Consider the following 18159-nt stretch of genomic DNA (forward strand, 5'->3'; position numbering starts at 1 on the left):
TCCAAGAAAGCCTTTTATGAAAACAACCGTAAGAGCAATTTTTTTTTTTTAATTCTTCAGATTTCATCTTTTGGTCTCACATTTAAGAGTTTTCCTGGCCCTTGCAGTTTTGTTGCTATGAATAGGAAGCAGAGCTGAAAATGTGAGGACCTGGGATGCTACAGGTGGCGAGAAGCCAAACTGCATGATGTCTCTCACACCAACACACACGTCCTCACAGCGCAGCAGAGGCTGCTCCCAGCAAAGTCTGTCATGAGATGGATGCTGACACATACGATGCTCCCAGCAGCTCTGACATTTCAGTTGCCTGAGATATCTTGCATAAAAAAGTAAATAGTTGTAAGAAGTTTTCATTAACCTGTCCGTCATGTGGAGTAAAAGGGATTTAAAGATTGTCTAGCTTAAACTTCAAGGTTTTGGAGGACATAAAATGGTTTGAAGAAGTAGTACACTATGTACAAGCCTTTTGCAATGAACTGAGATGTTTGTTTATTCTAATGCATTCTTTGTATTCTACAGTAGACATCCCAATGGGCTGTACAAAACCCTCACAGGCCCCCGGCGGCCTAGACCCCGCTCTTGTTTCAATGTTAAGCTATTTAATGGAAATTTGGAGTCATTTATCAAGGTACAGATTTAACATCTGCTGGGTGGCTTTTGTTCTCCGCCTATTCTTTCCATTTCTTTATTTTCCACTCTGGCTTTCTGACCGTTTTGGTGGGCTCCCCCGAAGCATCTCAGCTTTGATTTATTGTTAACCAACAACAGATTTCTGCTAAGATGGATTCTGGAAGCCGTCAGCATGAGTCATTGAGCTCTGGCGCTCTGCCTCTGGGATGCAGGGTGGCATTGATAGATTTGAAGGGTCGCAGGAGGGAAGCAACAGCAGTTGGTGGGCTAAATATTTGTGTCCGTCAGCTCCCCGGGCTTCCTGCTGAGCTGGCACGTCTGAGCCGCTCTGGCAGAGATTTTCTCCCCTCAGCCAGTGGAAACACCAGGGTAAATGGCAGTCAGGGGCAGATGCCAGGCTGATAAGGTGGGCTGCCTCTCTCCTCCAATCCCCTGGTTGCCTCTGGCTGGTGGTCCATACCCAACACTGCCTGGTCCTTTTCAGATCACAAAGTCTCAACTTTGTAGGTTTGATACCAGCACAGGGTAGAGTGAAGGTGCTATTATGCTATAAGCTTAGGTGGGCAGCTGGTGCGATTCTAACCTGGGTCTTTCTTTTTTCTCTTTACTTCTGGTTTACTCTGTCCCTCTTTGCCTCTACTGATTCTCCTCTTTAGCCGCGGACGCAGGAACTCACATACTCGACATCAGGTAGACTCCGAAGCAGTTTCGGAAGCTTGTGCTTCTTTACTTTGCTCATTCCTTTGGCATGATGAATATTTCATTATGTATTCTCCTAAATAAAACCTTTTGACAGACTGAGTTGAAGACTTTCTCTTTCAAAAGATAATCTGACACACACCCACATCGACATTTCGTCAGTGATCCCACTTTCACATGTCAGAAAGACATGCTGGTACAGACTGCAGCTGCATCCTGGTCAGTGCATCAACTCTACTGAAATTAGTGTAATCAATATTGGCATGGTTGTTCTGTTTGGATCCACTGTGTACCCCGGAGGGCTGTAAACAAATCCACTGTATGATTAAAAAGGATTCAGAGTCTGTTTGTCATTGGATCAGAAAATCAGAATGAAAGGGCAGGCCACATATACATCTATGAAACTACTAGGTTTTGACTTTTAGTCCTTCTTCCCTGGCTGCCATATTGTGTAGGTCTCTAGATATGCTCTTAACATAACAAAATAACATAAGCATCTGTTATGTTATTTTGTTAACATAACAAAAAGCTTTTAATGCAATCTTTTAACTTGGAATTCACCTCATTCTCAAATTGTTTACAATTGAATTAAGTAAATTTAATTTAACTTCCATATAACTTCCATATAAGTCCAGGACTTCCATAAGTCCTTGGAAGGAAGCTCGGTATCATGTAGTCAACATTTTCCTTCTCCAGCACCAATTAGCATTGAAAGAGAAGGAAACGTACTGTACTCTAACCCTATCCCTAATTTTAAGGCAAACATCTTTTTTGTTTTTAACCCAGTAATTAATGAGATTAAAAATCTTAATTTTGAAAATGTCACATGCCTAGAGTTTTACAAATTAGATGTACAACATCAATACATATATGGTTTACAGAGACTTTTCCAGACAAATATTAAACATCTAAAATTATACTCGGCTTTCAAAAGCGCAGTCTGCACCTCTGTTTCGTAACACTTGGCGATTTCTGAAAGTGGGCATGAGTAAACAAATTCATGACATCAACTCAGTCTGTTCTCTGGTTCTCAGAAATCAGCTTTCCCTTTTTGCCCAAACTTTTCTGGCCTTGTGTCTTGGCATGCTTACACTATGGTAGGACCCTCCACCCTTGTGTAGACCACTACTTGTTAGAGTTCTACCAATATCATGTGTCAATTGGAAGATACATAAGAATAAGTAAAAAAAACAAAAAATACTCTACATTTTTATTTGATTTTTGTCTGGTAATTTAATAATTGATATGTACAGATAATGCGAGACATCAGGTTGCCATATCTTTATTGATATTTATGTTATTGTTACATATTGGTATGCCTCTAACATGTATTCATGTGACTTAAAGAACATGTATACAGGATTTTTAGAAAAAAAATAAAATCCTGATCATTTGTTTACTCTTCTCCTGAAGGATTCTGGACAAGCTATCCCCAGAGTGGTTGAAAGTTGTATTCGGTACATAAATCTATATGGTGAGTCACTCATCTGATCAGCTATTGTTTCTCTAATGGTAGCGCTGAATGAAATGTAGCATTTGAGCAGATGATGTGGCTTTTTAAGATCCACTTCAAGTCACAGTTCTGGGAAAAATACAGATTCACTCTTGTTTTCTGCAGCTGACACGTTTCCACTCGGCCTCCCAGATGTACTGTGAAGCTTTCAGTTTACGGGAGCTGTGAACAAGGGATTAATATAAAAGTCTTTAATTAAGATTAGTACCAACTCTCAGAGTTTTGAGTTAAAGCTTTTGGAGATCCCTAGTTTGTGATGAAGTTTAATGTGGAATTTGAAAGGAGGAAAACGGCAAACTAATTTTTCTTTCTCCCGACTCTTGACCTCTCCCCTCATTAAATCCTAATCCCAGCTGGAAGATACTTCAGGAAAACATGATTGCAGTCTCCTCGACTCATTACTGTCTTTAATTAGCAAAGTGAAGGGGCTTAGCAAGGAAGTTGTGCTTTTTACGACCAGCTAAGAAAACCGTTTTAGTTGAGAGGGTTTTTTTGTGTCTGTGTTGTATGTTCATTAAGGTCGACTTAGAAACTAAGTCTGTTCTAACTTTGCCTTTTTATGTCTTTGGCTCTAAAGGCCTCCAGCATCAAGGGATCTTTCGTGTGTCTGGATCCCAGCTGGAGGTCAACGACATCAAGAACTCATTTGAGAGAGGTGAACAACTTCAGTTACAACTTCAGTTCATTATCATGAATTACGTTTTATCAATTTTTTTTAATACATGCAATATTCTCTGATTATTAAAGCAAAATCCTAACTATATATCTTTTTTTTCCATAAATCCATATTTATCCACTTCTCTCTCTCTTGTCTGTAATTAGAATTGTCCCAAAACTTGGCCACTTTGATCCGTGTCAGGTGTGGCCAGCTACTGCAGTTAGACTCCAATCCTTTAGACTGAACGCATTATTGAACTGCAGAGTCTGAATTTATGACACTCTAAATTTAACAGCCATTAAACAAAGCATTTGGACCAGTCCTTATTGCATACACAAATATTGCCAAGACAATATATTTGTGTTATGATGTGCTGCCCTGCTGATGTTTCTATTATTGCATTTTAGGAAACGACCCTCTGACAGATGATGAGGATAATCATGACATCAATTCGGTGGCTGGTGTTCTCAAGCTCTACTTCCGCGGTCTGGAGAACCCTCTTTTCCCCAAAGAGAGATTTAACGACCTGCTGTCATGCATCAGTAAGTTCACATTTTGTATCTGTATTGCTTCTGTGATTTTTTTTAAATCCTTTTTTAAAAAAATAAAAATGTTGTGGATGTTGGATAGGGATTCCACAAGTTTTTCCTCTTTACCAGCTGCAAACGATGATTCTCTGAGCATAAAAAAAACTGTTTTCAAATTGCATCTTAAATTATTAAGGGAACAAAACTGTCCAAAGCAACCTAACCTTATGTAAAAAAAAAAGCTTCTCATTTGTGATATTTTTTCCATAATTAGAAAGTTTTGATTTATCTTTTAACTAGATATGAGTAGATTCATTTACTTTACTTCACTTTTAAAAAAATATTACTATTTCCATGTTTTTAAGTATAAAAAATATACTCCCAATGAAATAATACAGAGTAACATGATCTTTAGTTTTGAAAATAATTTGTATCAAATTTATTTATTTATGTATTTTTGATACAAAGATATGAGCAAAATAAATGGAAAAACCCATTTTGCAGAATATTATACTTTTTTGCCATTTCACTTAGACTGAATTCATATAGCGCTTTTCTGCTCATATGAACAATGAACAAACAACTTTTAAATTGCAATAAGACTATTCTTCCCTGACTGTAGTCTTTATAGATAAGAAGCTGATAGTTCTTTTTTAATTCATCAAGGAACTTTCCTCATGCCACTTAGCTTGATAACCTAACCTTTAAACACCCGTCATCATATTAAGGGTTATGGGCTGTGCTGGTTAAACCAATTCTGCTTTTGGTAACAAGAAATGTGAGATAAAAGTGTATTTAGCCTTCATTGATACCCATGGCTATGCCAGACATGAATATAATTTTAGAGTCGCACTGAGCGATATTATGTTTTACTTTGGTACGGCTTGTTTTTCATGCTATACATGTGGGGAGCTTTCTTTCTCCCGAAGAACAATTGAATTTCCACAAAGTCATGTGCTCATGCTTGCTATGGTGCCTTGTGGGGATTGTGCACTCTGTGCTGTCAAGCTTTTAAATCTTTTAAGTATTTGTGTTGTGAAATGAAGATGATGAATTGCTGGATGTTTTCCTGGTTCTACCATCATGTAGTTATTCTGGATGAGTGATGGGGGATTCCCTGTTTACTCTCCAGTGACTACAGTATGAACTGCGGGCCCAACAGACTCTGTAGTAATATAACTTTTTCCCATTTCAAGACACAAACACCTGACAAGATTTTCCATTTGCCTGCTCTTGTGTTTTTCATCATCAAATGCTGCTTGTGATGGATTTGTAATCTTCAACCAGGATGTTTTGTGCAGAGGTACTCAGAGATGTATTTGTCTTAATGACAAAGCCTACGTCAAAGTAGAACTCTAAATATTAGCTTCTGTTGTCTGGAGAACCACACAGAGACCTAGTTAGGTATTCATGAAAAATGAAACGCATCACAAATATTCCAGAAGCCCAAATCCCAGATGACACAGAGAGGCTGGAGGATGTCGTGGCTATTTTTAGCAAGCTGGCACAGCCTCAGCCTCTCCAAGTAAATCACGCAGGCTGCTTCAGGTGAAACAAATGATATGCCGATGGAAGACACAAGTGCCGGCTTTGTCTCAGATGTCTCAGAAGTACTCTGGCAGAAAAAGTTTCAGTGTTTGGTCTTTAAATAAAGGTATGTTTGTAAAGTTTACTGCAGAGTTTTTCCTCTCTTTTTGGGTTGCTCTCAATCCCCAACTGTTTCCAAGCTGTGCTGTTTTCATGTGGTGCAGGAGAAACTGTTTGTCATCCTCGCTGTCGTCAGTGAATAGTTTAAACTTCCTGAACTTCTTCCTTTTCCTGTCATTGGAGGAATATGAGGAGTTGAATGTCATTAACACAGAAGTGCCACATTTCAGCTATACAGATGTAGACCTTAAAAAACACACACACCCTTTTTCACAATATTATCACGTCTGTTCATCCCCAAGGTATGTACTGTAACTTCTACTTTGTCAAATATATTTCAACACAGTACTTTGACAGAACATTAAAACAACTATTGACCCCAAAGTAAACCCCATATGGAAAGGAATAACTTCGCCGAATCTGCCATTGCAAGGAATGTATAGGGATAAGCCTCCACTCCCTAGACTGAGATAAAGTTGTTTCATTAATTGGTTGTCTCTGTTTTTCTGTTTTAGGAACAGACAACTTGTATGAGAGAGCTTTATACATCCGAAAGATCCTCCTAACCATTCCCAGATCGGTTCTCATTGTGATGCGTTACCTCTTTGCCTTTCTCAACCAGTGAGTGTACACACTTAGTTAAATTAATCCTAGATCTCAAAGCTTGTCATCTCTTTATTGAGGTTTGTTTGAAGTTTTTTGTTACAGGGACGTTTCTTTGGGGAAAAAAAATTCAATTCCTTGAATTTCTTTCCAGTCTGTCCCAGTACAGCGATGAGAACATGATGGACCCATACAACCTGGCCATATGTTTTGGTCCCACACTAATGCCTACTCCAGACACCCAAGACCAGGTCTCCTGCCAGGCTCATGTGAATGAGATCATCAAGACCATCATCATCCACCATGAGACCATCTTCCCTGATGGCAAAGAACTGGAGGGGCCCATTTACGAGAAGTGCATGGCTGGCGGCGACTACTGGTAGGGAACATAAAGAATGTCCTATAGTGCTTTGCAAAAGTATTAGCACCTCATTAAATTTTGAACTTTTAGTTACATTACAACTTGAAAACTTCCATTTGTTTTTCTGGGCTTTTACTTGATAAACAAACAAGTAGTAGTTAAAAGATATATGGTTTCCATGTATTTTTTATTCAATTGATTCTTGAAAACTGTGGGATGCATTTATATCTAGCTCTCTTTATTCTGATACTCCTAAATAGAATCCAGCTCAATTATTTGCTTTTAAATGTCAACTAATTAGTAAATAGAGTACATCTGTAATTTAATGTGTTGTTTAAAGTCAGTTTAAATCATGCTGTTCAGAGATTGTTAGAGATCATTAAAAAACTAGCAGCACCATGACGACCAAGGAACACAGGAGATGTTTGAGGAATTAAGTTAAAGCAGGTTAGATGATGCAACTGTTATACTACTGAACATACTTTTAAAAACCATCTTAGTAAAAGGGTTCAAGCAAGACTTATTTGTTTGGATAAATTGTAGCAATTGGTTCTTCTAGTGGCTACACATAACAAAGTGTGTTGTTAATATTCATAAAGTAACCTAAACCTGACCTGTGGAGTTCTGCAGCTCCTCCAGAGAAACTGCAGGCCTTTTGACAGCTCCTTTGGTAAATGCTCTTCTTACCTGACCTGTCAGTTTAGATGAATGGCATTGTTTTGGAGGGTCTGTAAATGTGCCGTTCTGTTTTTATTTTCAGATGATGGATTGATCATGGTTCTGTAAGATGTTCAAACCCTTGGAGATTGTTTTATAAGCTAACCTTCTACTAGGACTGAATGAGAGTTTAAAAAGGGTCCAAAACCTTTTTTGCTGCACAGGTTCTAATACAACTAGAGCAACAATGACATAATTTTGATCAAACAATTGTCATCTGTTGAAATAGCGTAGTCCAACTCCAGGCCTCACTTGTTGCAGGGCTTAAAAAGGATAAAGGACAGTTTCCCTCCATCTAGTTTGGGTGAGCTCTCATGCAAGAAAGAAAGGGGGAAAAATTTCCTTCTCCAGATGTGCAAAGCAGAGAAACATACTCCAAATTGCTTGCAGCTGTAATTGCACCAAAAGGTGACTCTACATCGGATTGACCCAGTGGGGGTTGAATACAAATGAACACCAACTTTTTCCTTTCTAAGTTTTTTGTGAAAAATCTTAAAAATCCCTGCATAGTTTTGCTTCCATTTGATTATTATGTGCTAATTTTGTTTTGGTCTATTAAATAAAACACGGAAAGGTTCAAGTAGTACAACGCTTTGGCAAAGCGCTACATGTTCAGTATAACAGCAAATATTGAATGCACGGTTACAACTCTGTTTTTACATCCAAGTTGAAGCGTAACTGCCAGGATTTTTTGTCGCAACTGTCTATAGCTCGAGTCATGGCTTATGTATCATCAACGGCAAAGATGCATAAACTTCCCAATGAAGTCACTGCATGCAGCTGCACTGAGTTCCCAAAGGAGTCTGACAGGTGGTGGTGGTTTTCTCATTTCTGCTTTGTTATTGTTAACGGAGCACAGGCATTGAGCCAAAGCACTAGAGGTCCGACTAAACATGTAGGTATGCTCTCAATACTTCAGCTGACTGTGAGGTTCTTACGAATAATTATGTACACCAGTTAGCTGTGGCTGTAGAACATGACAATGTAGAGCATTCATCAGTGGTGACGCCCCATGGACTTCTCTGTAGACGAGACAGACTGAAGCAATCACTTAAATTGCTGAGGTAAAACAGCAATGATTAGTCCAAATGCAGCACAAACTGCAGTCAGACAGATCACACTTATTAGGGCTCCTTGCCAGACCCACATCTGTAAGCAGGGCTTATATCTGGTTTCTTCCTGTCTTTATCGGCCTCTGTTGAGGCTGACAGGGATTTATCCCTGACTAGAACTAATCACCCGTCTCAGAACTGCCGTGTCCCACGGTAGTGCCTACCAAGCCCTTGGGAGATTTGTTGTCTTGGCAGCTTCACCACCCTTTCTTGCTGGAGAGGAGGTGGAGGGGACTCTCAGTTCCTGGCAGAGGTAATCTGTGGAGAGGGGCGTGGGGCATTACTGCCAGCACTTACAGCCCGGTGCCAAAAGAAGAGCTTTTAGAAAAGGGCCAACCACCGACAGAGATTATGAGACTTTCAAAGAAATGTGATAACAATAGTTGTTGAAACGGCTTCTATGTTTAATTAACCATCATTGCATCTGCAAAGTTACTCTGGAAACTTTTGATAGGGAAACATTTTTTGTAAAGATGTAAAATAACACAAGGAAAGAAACGTGTTTGGAAAAGAGCTTTGACCTCTGCGGTGGCTAATGGTTAGTATGTTGTTGTTGTTTTTCTGCCCACAGTGAGAGTCCCTACAGCGAGCATGGGGCACTAGAAGAGGTGGACAATGAGGGAGGGACAGAGACGCACACCAGTGAGGACGGTGGGTGACAATAAATTCCATTATTTGTGCATAAGCAAAATAATCTTTACATAATGTTGTCTTCTTTAAAAATCATAATCCATTGAACAGGAATTCTGTTTGACGACTCTTGTATTGTGCCACACAAATTTACATGAAAAAGAGTATGATTTTAGTGAGCTGTATGTTCATATCCTTAGTCCAAATCTTTCTATTTTCAGGGTTAACCTCAGCTCTCGTGAGCTCTGGCTGGTTAATCCTCCCTTTCAGGCCTGCTAAATACATTAACCTTGAATGGCCAGAGTACTGGGCTCAGAGTGATGGACAGCTATTTATATTGTAATGTTTCTGCTTCTTCTGTGGGGCCACAGGACATCTCCACATTCCAACATTATAAAACCCATAGTGGTCTGGATCCTCTTGACTCTTTGAAGTTTCTTAATGGTCTCTTTCTGGATAGATGCTAATTTGCTAATTTGTCAAATGCATTGTGTGCAAAAGCTGTCAGCTGTTCAAAATACACATTCTGTTTTTTCATAATTACATTTATTGCAAGAAGTCAAATGTGAAACGAGACCACAGTGGGAAGGGTTTTGTTGTATCTTTCATGAAGTCTTTTACAGGTTATTCCACTCAGCTGCAGAGCTATTCTAAGAACCCAAGTACCTGAAAGATATTTAACCAGAAGAGTATTATTTAAGGAAACCATGCTGGAGCATCTAAATGAAAAATAGAGTGAGTCTCTTCTTTCTCTGCACCAGAGAAAATAGAATATTATTTTCATGGAGAACTTTGCATTCCTACCTTTGCTTTTTAGGTGCTTAACATCTAAGTAGAAGCCAAGATTGAGGAAATGTAGAAAAAAAACTGAACTTTGAGGAGAAAAAACTGAACAGTCAAGCAAATCGCAGAAAGGAAAAGGAAGAGAAAAGAAAATGTTATAGAATCTACACACTTCTTGATACCATAAATTTATGTTCGAAGTTCTCTAAAGGCCTCAATTTCCCTTTAGTGTTTACATTAATCCACATCATTGATCCTACTCCTTTTTGCTAAGGAGGTCCTGAGTTATAGTTCATTAATTCATTTGACTCCTTTTCTGCAATTAATGGGAAACAGACCTCCTGGACATGATGTATGTGAAGGTATGCTTTTTGTTTTTAACATGTTGAATTAAAGCCATCGGTCACGGCACTGACAGAATGTCTTTTCTTTTTCCTTTTAAAATTTGTAGATAAGGTGATGAGAATATTTTCGAAACAATAAAAAATTATTGGTGCACTTCAAAGAGCAAGTGAAACAGTTGTCACCGCTGCATTTCTGTGTAATTTTTAGAGGCAGACCATTTATTCACTGCACAGCATATGGGTTGTTTTTGTAGTTATACTCAGTCTGTCAAGTGGATGAATAATTTTAGGCCTAACTGTGTTAGAAGTTTACATTTGAATTAGTCATGGTCACAATATCTATGTTCCTATATAGAAATTGCAAGGACTGGTTGGTATTTGGTAGGATATTAAATGTTAGTTCTGCATTCTAGTGCCATATCTGGCCAAACAGATGGACTTTTACTCAATGACTTCATCTAATGTATATTTTAAGTGGCTGAGATAAAAAAAAACCTCATAAAGAGTGGTTGGGAAATTGCCATGCAGGAGTTTAGGCGCTTTTATTTTGCTGTACATAATGTATAATAAAAATATTCAAGAATAAATCCTTAAATTACATAAAATATACATTGGATCTTTATAACCAGCTTTAAATAGGTTATTTGCACTCTAGCTGGACAGGTATGAGAGCTTCTGATGATCATTTATGTGACATACTACCGTCCCTCGTTACATCCTCCAAAATATCCTGCTCTATTTCTCTTTCTCAGAACAATAGCTGTGGTAATGACTAGACTTTGCAACACTTTTTCTCAAACTTGACTTTGTTGTTGTACATTAAGAGTCAGCACAGGAAAGTTTGATGTCAGCAAGAAATCTGAGACTGTGTTCCTTATCTGCGTAGAAAAACATTATTTGAACAAACCGTATCAGTTCAGTATGTATTAAACTTCATCCATCCATTTTCCGTACACCCTTGTCCCTAGTGGGGTTGGGAGGGGTGCTGGTGTCTATCTCCAGCTAACGTTCCCGGCAAGAGGCGGGGTCACCCTGGACAGGTCACTAGTCTGTTGCAGGGCAACACAGAAACAGACAGAACACACAACCATGCACACACACACTCACACCTAAGGAGAATTTAGAGAGACCAATTAACCTGACAGTCATGTTTCTGGACTGTGGGAGGAAAGCGGAGTACCCGGAGAGAACCCATACATGCACGGGGAGAACATGCAAACTCCATGCAGAAAGACCCTGGGCCGGGAATCGAACCCAGGACCTTCTTGCTGCAAGGCAACATTTTTACCAACAGCACCACTGTGCAGTCATCATGTATTAAACTTTTTATATTATTTAAAATGATCCTAAAAAAAAAAAGAAAGGCAAAAGTTTCCCTTGATATTTGTTATGGCATAAAATATCAGATACTTGCTATATTTAAAGTTGCAGTTCAGAAAGAAAAAATCTTTTCTGAAGTAACTTTTTTCCCTCAGTTAAACTTCTTGTTAATTTAATGCAAACACTTTATAAGTCATCAATAAAACGCTTTAAGGAAACACTAAAGTCTTAATTTGACACACATAGAGCATATATCCAGTACATTAATAAATGTTTTTTTTTTCTGTTAAGCTTTTAAGTTATTTCCTTTAAGGCCTTTAAGCTTCTGGTCTAAAAGTTTTAAACATTTAACCTTCCCTTGTGATATGCATTATCAAACTACAAAAACAAAGATGAGGGGTTGAGGAGGTTTACCTGTAGGATTTTTCTAAAGGGTAGCCAAACTTGGGCTTCCCATAATCTGGTGGCACACCAAAGACCAACAGCAGCTGCTATTTTTTTTCTTGAACCTTAGTTTCCTGAACTCTCATTTACTTTGGCTGATTTCCATCATGAAGTCTAGAACAACTATTCTGATGGTCGACCATGCCCTATAACTTGTATAATGTTACTACAAATATTAATATAATTAAAATTTGCAACTTAAAGGTTTGTCCCCTTTTCTCCTAAATTAAAAAACAAAATAAAATTCTCTACATATACTTTTATGACCATTTTCTTGAGATTGCTTCTTTCTCTCATTAACTTGGATTCCTCCAGTAGGTATTTTTACAGGGTCAGTCAACAAACAAAGTAAAGTTTTGAACAATGACATCAATTTTCTGCACGGTTTTAGAATTGTAGTCTGCCTGTAGTTTTAATGGAGGCAGTGTACAAAGCCGTTCAGTCCGTGTTGGTACACGTCCAAATAGTGAATTAACATTACCAGACACCTCATTTGGCTCAGCACTTCTCTTTTCACAGTGGAGGATGGTTGTTTACAACACAGGAAATTTCTGGTAAGCTTTATAGCCTCGAACTGTTGCATTACATACGTCATGGGCATAAGTTAACGATTGGGTAACATTTAAAACCTCAACAGAGTCCACTCCTCCGGGAAGCAATCATTGCTCAATAGTCAAGAGTCCAGGTCCTCTGTTTGAAGCAAAGCGTATAACTGGTTGTTGCAATTTCAATACAGACCAAAATCTGTTTTTTTACCAGACTACTTAGTTAACCCAACAAACCTTAAAATTACAACATTAAGGCTGTTGGTTTTACACTACAAATGATGAACGCAAGCTTTAAAATAAACAGACAAAATTGCTACCTTTGTGGCAAACAATTAGCCTGACGTAATGAAGTGTAAGTGTTTCATGTGACATGGTTTTCACCAAGGGAATTTTTCAGAACGACACCTCTGGGTCGCCGTCATTGCATTGATGTTCTGTTTGCCGGTAAAAATCATTGCAAGGTCAGGGATGAACTAACTGGCACATTGATTATACATCACTTTGCAGAAATACATCAGGATGTCCTTGTTGTCTGGTGCCCCCACAGGCTTACAGTTCAGATTGGATTACATGTGTTAATAAAAATGTATGTTTCTGAACAGAGTAGATCATCCCTTTTTTTCTCATGAAGAGAGGTTAAGTTTTCTAACTCCTCATCTTTCCCACTTCTCTGTTTCCAACAGGATGCCACTACACAGAACTACTAAGAGTTCAGATTTTTTTTCATGTATTAAGAATATATTTGAACCTTGTTCTGTTGGCCTGATCATAAACGCATCTCACTTACAGCTTGTGCTGCCCTGTTTCTATCGTACGAACAATGCAGCAGAGCAAGACGCAGACACAGCGCTCCACTGATTTGTGGAAGATATCTGACAATCCTTCAACCCTCACTGTCAACAGTCTCAGCTCCCCACTTTCAAGTGTGTGGATGTATATGTAAAAGGCTACCTCTGATTTTATTATCAAACAGAAGAGAATTCAGCATCAGTGAAAGGGCCCCTAACCACACTGGGAATTGAGTTTTTCACCTTGAGTTTCAGTCACGTCACTGCAGCCCAAAAAGGTCTTGCATTAATATTTGTGCATCAGATTAGGATGGAAGTGAATACTGAAAGAAGTGACACATGAGGAGTGTGGTGGAGAGGGGAAGTCTCTTTGTGGATCATGCCGCCTGCTGTCAGCTTTATTAACAGTGTTATCCGCTGTGGTGCAGCCCAATTAATTCAGACAGTAAATTCTTACTTGTCACTTTTTACTGGAGCCACATCACGTCCGTCTTGTCAATACTGGCAATCCGCTCGTGCAAGGACGGTGTGGAAGTTAAAGGTTAAAAGGAAAGAAACTGAATTTTAACAAATAAGATTAAAAAGGGGAAGCCACGGTCATGTTTTATATTTTTCACCCAGAAGCTAATCTGGAAATTCCACTCAAGTTTGTAGAAAAATACATATCATAACGGCATCTAAGTGAGTCAAGTTTAAGCCATTTACTCAGTTCTTTTTCTCCCAGTGTATATATAGACGGATTCTGTGTTAGGTTGAGGCTTTTTCTTTCCAGGGACCCCCTGTCTGACATGAAGTGAGAGAGTGCTGCAAGGAGAGCAGAAGTAGGAGTGCGGGAGAAATAAAGTTGCTATTTTTAGATATGTGTTGCCAGAGTGCTTGCATAGGGGCTCAGAGGAGGGAACCTTTGAATACAAAACACTACTGAAGACACTAACATTAGAGCTTAACGTTAAGAGTTTGCAGGTGAAGTCAAAGATGGTATCAAATGTAGTGGTTAATATTGTCCAAAAGTAAGTCTTTTATTTTATTTTCAACTGAACCAGAGTTGTGCTTCTGCAATAAATGAGCAGTTATGAACCTTGTTTAATGACCTATGCTGTGTCTGACATGCCCCATAGTCATATAGATCTCCACACAAAACTTTCTATATATATCCTGCTAAAGCGCCTCTGGGTCTTTTGGTGTTGTGGTCCAGTGGAGTTGGCTTACTATTGACTACAACTGAAATAACCAACCAGATCAGCACAGTTGAACACAGTGTGCTAGAAATATGTATTAGCATTTAACCAAATGTACTTTTAATTTTGATGTCTGCAGCAAAACACAGGTATCAGTCCCTGCAAATGTTTACACGGAGGATTTTGGTCATCTCTCCAAGATATAGGCCATGTTTGAGATTCCTGACCTGTGTAATCCTCTTCCTGTTGACAGAGGGCGAGCCGATTGAGGCCATTGCCAAGTTTGACTATGTTGGGCGCTCCTCTCGAGAGTTATCCTTCAAGAAGGGCGCCTCTCTGCTGCTTTACCAACGAGCGTCTGAAGATTGGTGGGAGGGACGACACAACGGGATTGACGGCCTGGTACCACACCAGTACATCGTAGTCCAGGACATGTATGTGACTTAAATCAACATATTTAGGATGATTGTATGAAATGTGTGCACACATACACTCACCAGAACACCTGTTGGATTACTAGTTATTAAACTATACCTAAACGACCACTTGTTGCAACGAAGGTATGTGAAATATGTTTTTTTGAATGGACAGCAGGTCAAATATTGAAGCAGGTAGGCTGCAGGAGCAAAAGACCACACCTGGATACCTGTTCTGTAAGCTGAGAACAGGAAACTGAGACAACAGTTTGCATAGGCTAACAAACGGTAGACAATTAAAAATTGGAAAAGCACTGACTGATTCTCTACATCAGTGGTTTGGCTGTAGGGTCAGAATTTGGCATAAACAACATGCAAGAATGGACCCATCCTGCCTTGTCTCAACGATTCAGGTTGTCATTGGTCATGTAATGGTATGGAGTATTTTCTTGACACACATTGAGCCCCTTGTTTCCCAGTTGAGCCTGTTGTTGCTGACCCTTCCCATTTCCTTATGTTCTGTACCCATCTTCTACTACAGATAGGTAATGCAACGTCACAAATCATCTACATTAATAATACGCTGACTGAACACCAATCTGTAAACTCACTAGCTATCGCATGTGATTCTAGGTTAAAAAAAGAGCTCAGTTTGTTAAATTTGCAACATAGTAGCCAACAGTTATTGCATTCCAAATATCTTTTTCCAACATTAATATTACAATATGGTGATACATTCATGATTTAACGTGCAGTCCTGAAAAACTTTAGATGTTTCGACACAAATTCATTTGAATTTTAAACATCGATTGTAAATATAATAATTTATAGTATTTAATGTATTTCTATTTCTGCTGTTGGGGTAACTGTATTTTTTATGTTAGAGGGGAATGAATGTATTACTGTGGGTTAAATACTGCACTTGTCCCTGTTGACTTTGCTCCTTGAGCGATCCTGAGCCATCAGTTGACTGAAGGGTCAGGCACAGAGGACCTTCAGCCTCATTTGTCTTGCCCACTGCTCTCATAGCCGCTCAGCTGTGGATTGTTCTCCATCTCCAGGGCTCTTTACCAGCCCTGCTGTCACTGTGTCAAACTCCCAGCACTAACAAGCATACACTCTTCCTCTGCAAGTGTTGGCGCCTAATGGACCGGATTCAATGTCTCGTTAGGACTGGAACAAAATCACTGCAATCACTTAGTGGCTGGCCGACAAAATGGCCATTTAATATTTCTTCTCGCTGCTTCCTCTTCTCTTCTTTGCCCTGATACAGTCCTGTCCACATGAATCTTATCAATAATTCACAAGCAGGGACACTGCAGATGGAGTGTCTTCTTACTTAGTGAATACAACGGGAAATTTGGAGCTGTACAAGTTGACCTAAAATGTAGTAACAACCTGATTTCTTAAGAAGTGTGTGAAAGCATTTAGTCACTTCTTCTGAAAATTAGAGACTGCTTAACACATCTTTTTATAACTTCTTCTGCCAGTAAGGGTCATTAAAGCATTTATTCCCTTGTTCTTTGGGCTATTGTCTGATGCACATCATAAGAGGCAGCAGTGCAGCTCAGTAGGTCTGATTATTGCCACCTGACAGGCACCAACTGTATTATCTATTATCCAGGCACATACCTCACTGAATCCCATCCAGCTGTGCTGTATATATGTGTGTGTGTGTGAGTAACTGTCAGCATTGCAGAGCATCACCAGAATACTGAAAGGCTAAGCACCATGACTCATCTGACTCTCAGGACCTTGAACGCAGCAGAGGGATGCTGACTCGCAGGAAAAACGATATCAAACGCTGTTATTGAGGAACTGCAAATTCGAAAGACCGCCTGATTTGCTGATTTTATTTCCCCCTCCTCCTGAGCTATTCCTTTTTGGGTCTGTCTGTCACTTCTTCTTGCTCTTTCCATGTCTCAATGTCATAATGTCTCTGCTTCTCAGTGATGACAACTTCTCCGACAGCCTGAGTCAGAAGGCTGACAGCGAGGCCAGCAGTGGCCATGCAGGAGAAGATAAATGTTCAGGAAAGGACATCAGCTCACCCACTGACACCAGGATCTCTGAGGCCTACATCGCCAGGTACGCTGTTGGGGTAGACTTTAAACATTTGCCACAATTAAAAGCCACATCAGTGCAAATTGTAAAATCAACCAGATACAGTTTTTCTGTGACTTATGTTCTGTACGGTAACAGCAAATATGTTTGAGTCTTATGTGAAAATGCTGCATGGATTTCAGAAAACATTTGCTGCTACCACCAAAAATGATTCCCAGACTGACAGATTTTAATCCCAGTCCTACTAGTTAGATTCAAGGTGGATGCACCTCCAGTAAAAGTGAGGTGAAGACTCTAGCAACACTTGAAACAAATTTATTTGGTCTGCAAATGGGTGTTATTTGCAGACCAACACGTTCTGGCTTGTTGCTTTCATCGAGATTGTTACAAATCATCTAACAGTTTGTCTTTTATTTAGTTGTACCAGACACTTTTTTCAACTCTGATACCGTCTTCATCATTCCACTCAACACTAGAGGGAAGAATTCAGAAAAAGAATCCTATCACTTAGGAGTCAGAAACCAAGAAGCAGTTCAGATATAAGCAAAGTATGACATTTACCCTCTTGGCAAGTGTTCAATGTGCACAGCAACCAATGTGGAATAATTTGAACAGTGACTTGTACAGATTTGTTACAGTTTATTGTCATCCTCAGTTTGCTCCAGCTTTTACTTCCACATCTTCATTGGTTCATGAGGTCAGACATGTAAACCTGAACAGCTTGCAGATCAGATGCAACTAAAAGGCTTTAGCTTCTTAGCTGAAATGTGTCAAGTCGCTTGTTCGCTTTAGTTTGTTAATGCAAGCTTATCGACTTGATTCTTGTGCCTTTTGTGATCTCATCGACTTAAATACATGCAAAGCAGATTCAGAATATTTTTTTATTCAGTTTCAAAATTCATTGTGTATTTTGTGAAATCCTTCAGTGAAAATCCATACTTCATTACTCAGCTGTGAACTTCATTGTCGGCGTACAGTTGGTAAAAATATGGCTGAAAAATATCTTTAAAGTATAACACTGTTTACTGGGCCCACAGTTCCTCACATAAGTGTGACTAAAACTTGTAATTTAAAAAAAAGATACACCAACCAAGACTCTGTTAACAAATGTTTATATCTTATTGGATTAGAAAGTGTTGGAGAGAATGCACCTGATCCTCCTTGTGTCATTGCTTAT

At 39.1% G+C, this 18159-nt stretch overlaps 1 protein-coding gene across 4 annotated transcripts in view; it reads left to right on the forward strand.

Annotated features, from left to right (window-relative positions):
• Positions 1–18159, forward strand: part of srgap1 (SLIT-ROBO Rho GTPase activating protein 1) — an 86458-nt gene that overhangs the window by 61342 nt on the left and 6957 nt on the right. For 3 of the 4 annotated variants that reach the window (XM_023353238.1, XM_023353236.1, XM_014470311.2), the window contains exons 12-20: positions 520–628; positions 2743–2803; positions 3420–3497; positions 3908–4042; positions 6190–6295; positions 6432–6656; positions 9039–9118; positions 14756–14936; positions 16869–17006. In XM_023353238.1, the coding sequence (XP_023209006.1) occupies positions 520–628; positions 2743–2803; positions 3420–3497; positions 3908–4042; positions 6190–6295; positions 6432–6656; positions 9039–9118; positions 14756–14936; positions 16869–17006 (1113 nt within the window). Of the gene's footprint in view, positions 1–519; positions 629–1286; positions 1321–2742; positions 2804–3419; positions 3498–3907; positions 4043–6189; positions 6296–6431; positions 6657–9038; positions 9119–14755; positions 14937–16868; positions 17007–18159 lie in introns of all 4 variants that reach the window. The other variant, XM_014470313.2, reaches the window with a different exon arrangement.

Source organism: Xiphophorus maculatus, chromosome 2 (genome assembly GCF_002775205.1).
Source record: "Xiphophorus maculatus strain JP 163 A chromosome 2, X_maculatus-5.0-male, whole genome shotgun sequence".
NCBI classification, from domain to species: domain Eukaryota; kingdom Metazoa; phylum Chordata; class Actinopteri; order Cyprinodontiformes; family Poeciliidae; genus Xiphophorus; species Xiphophorus maculatus.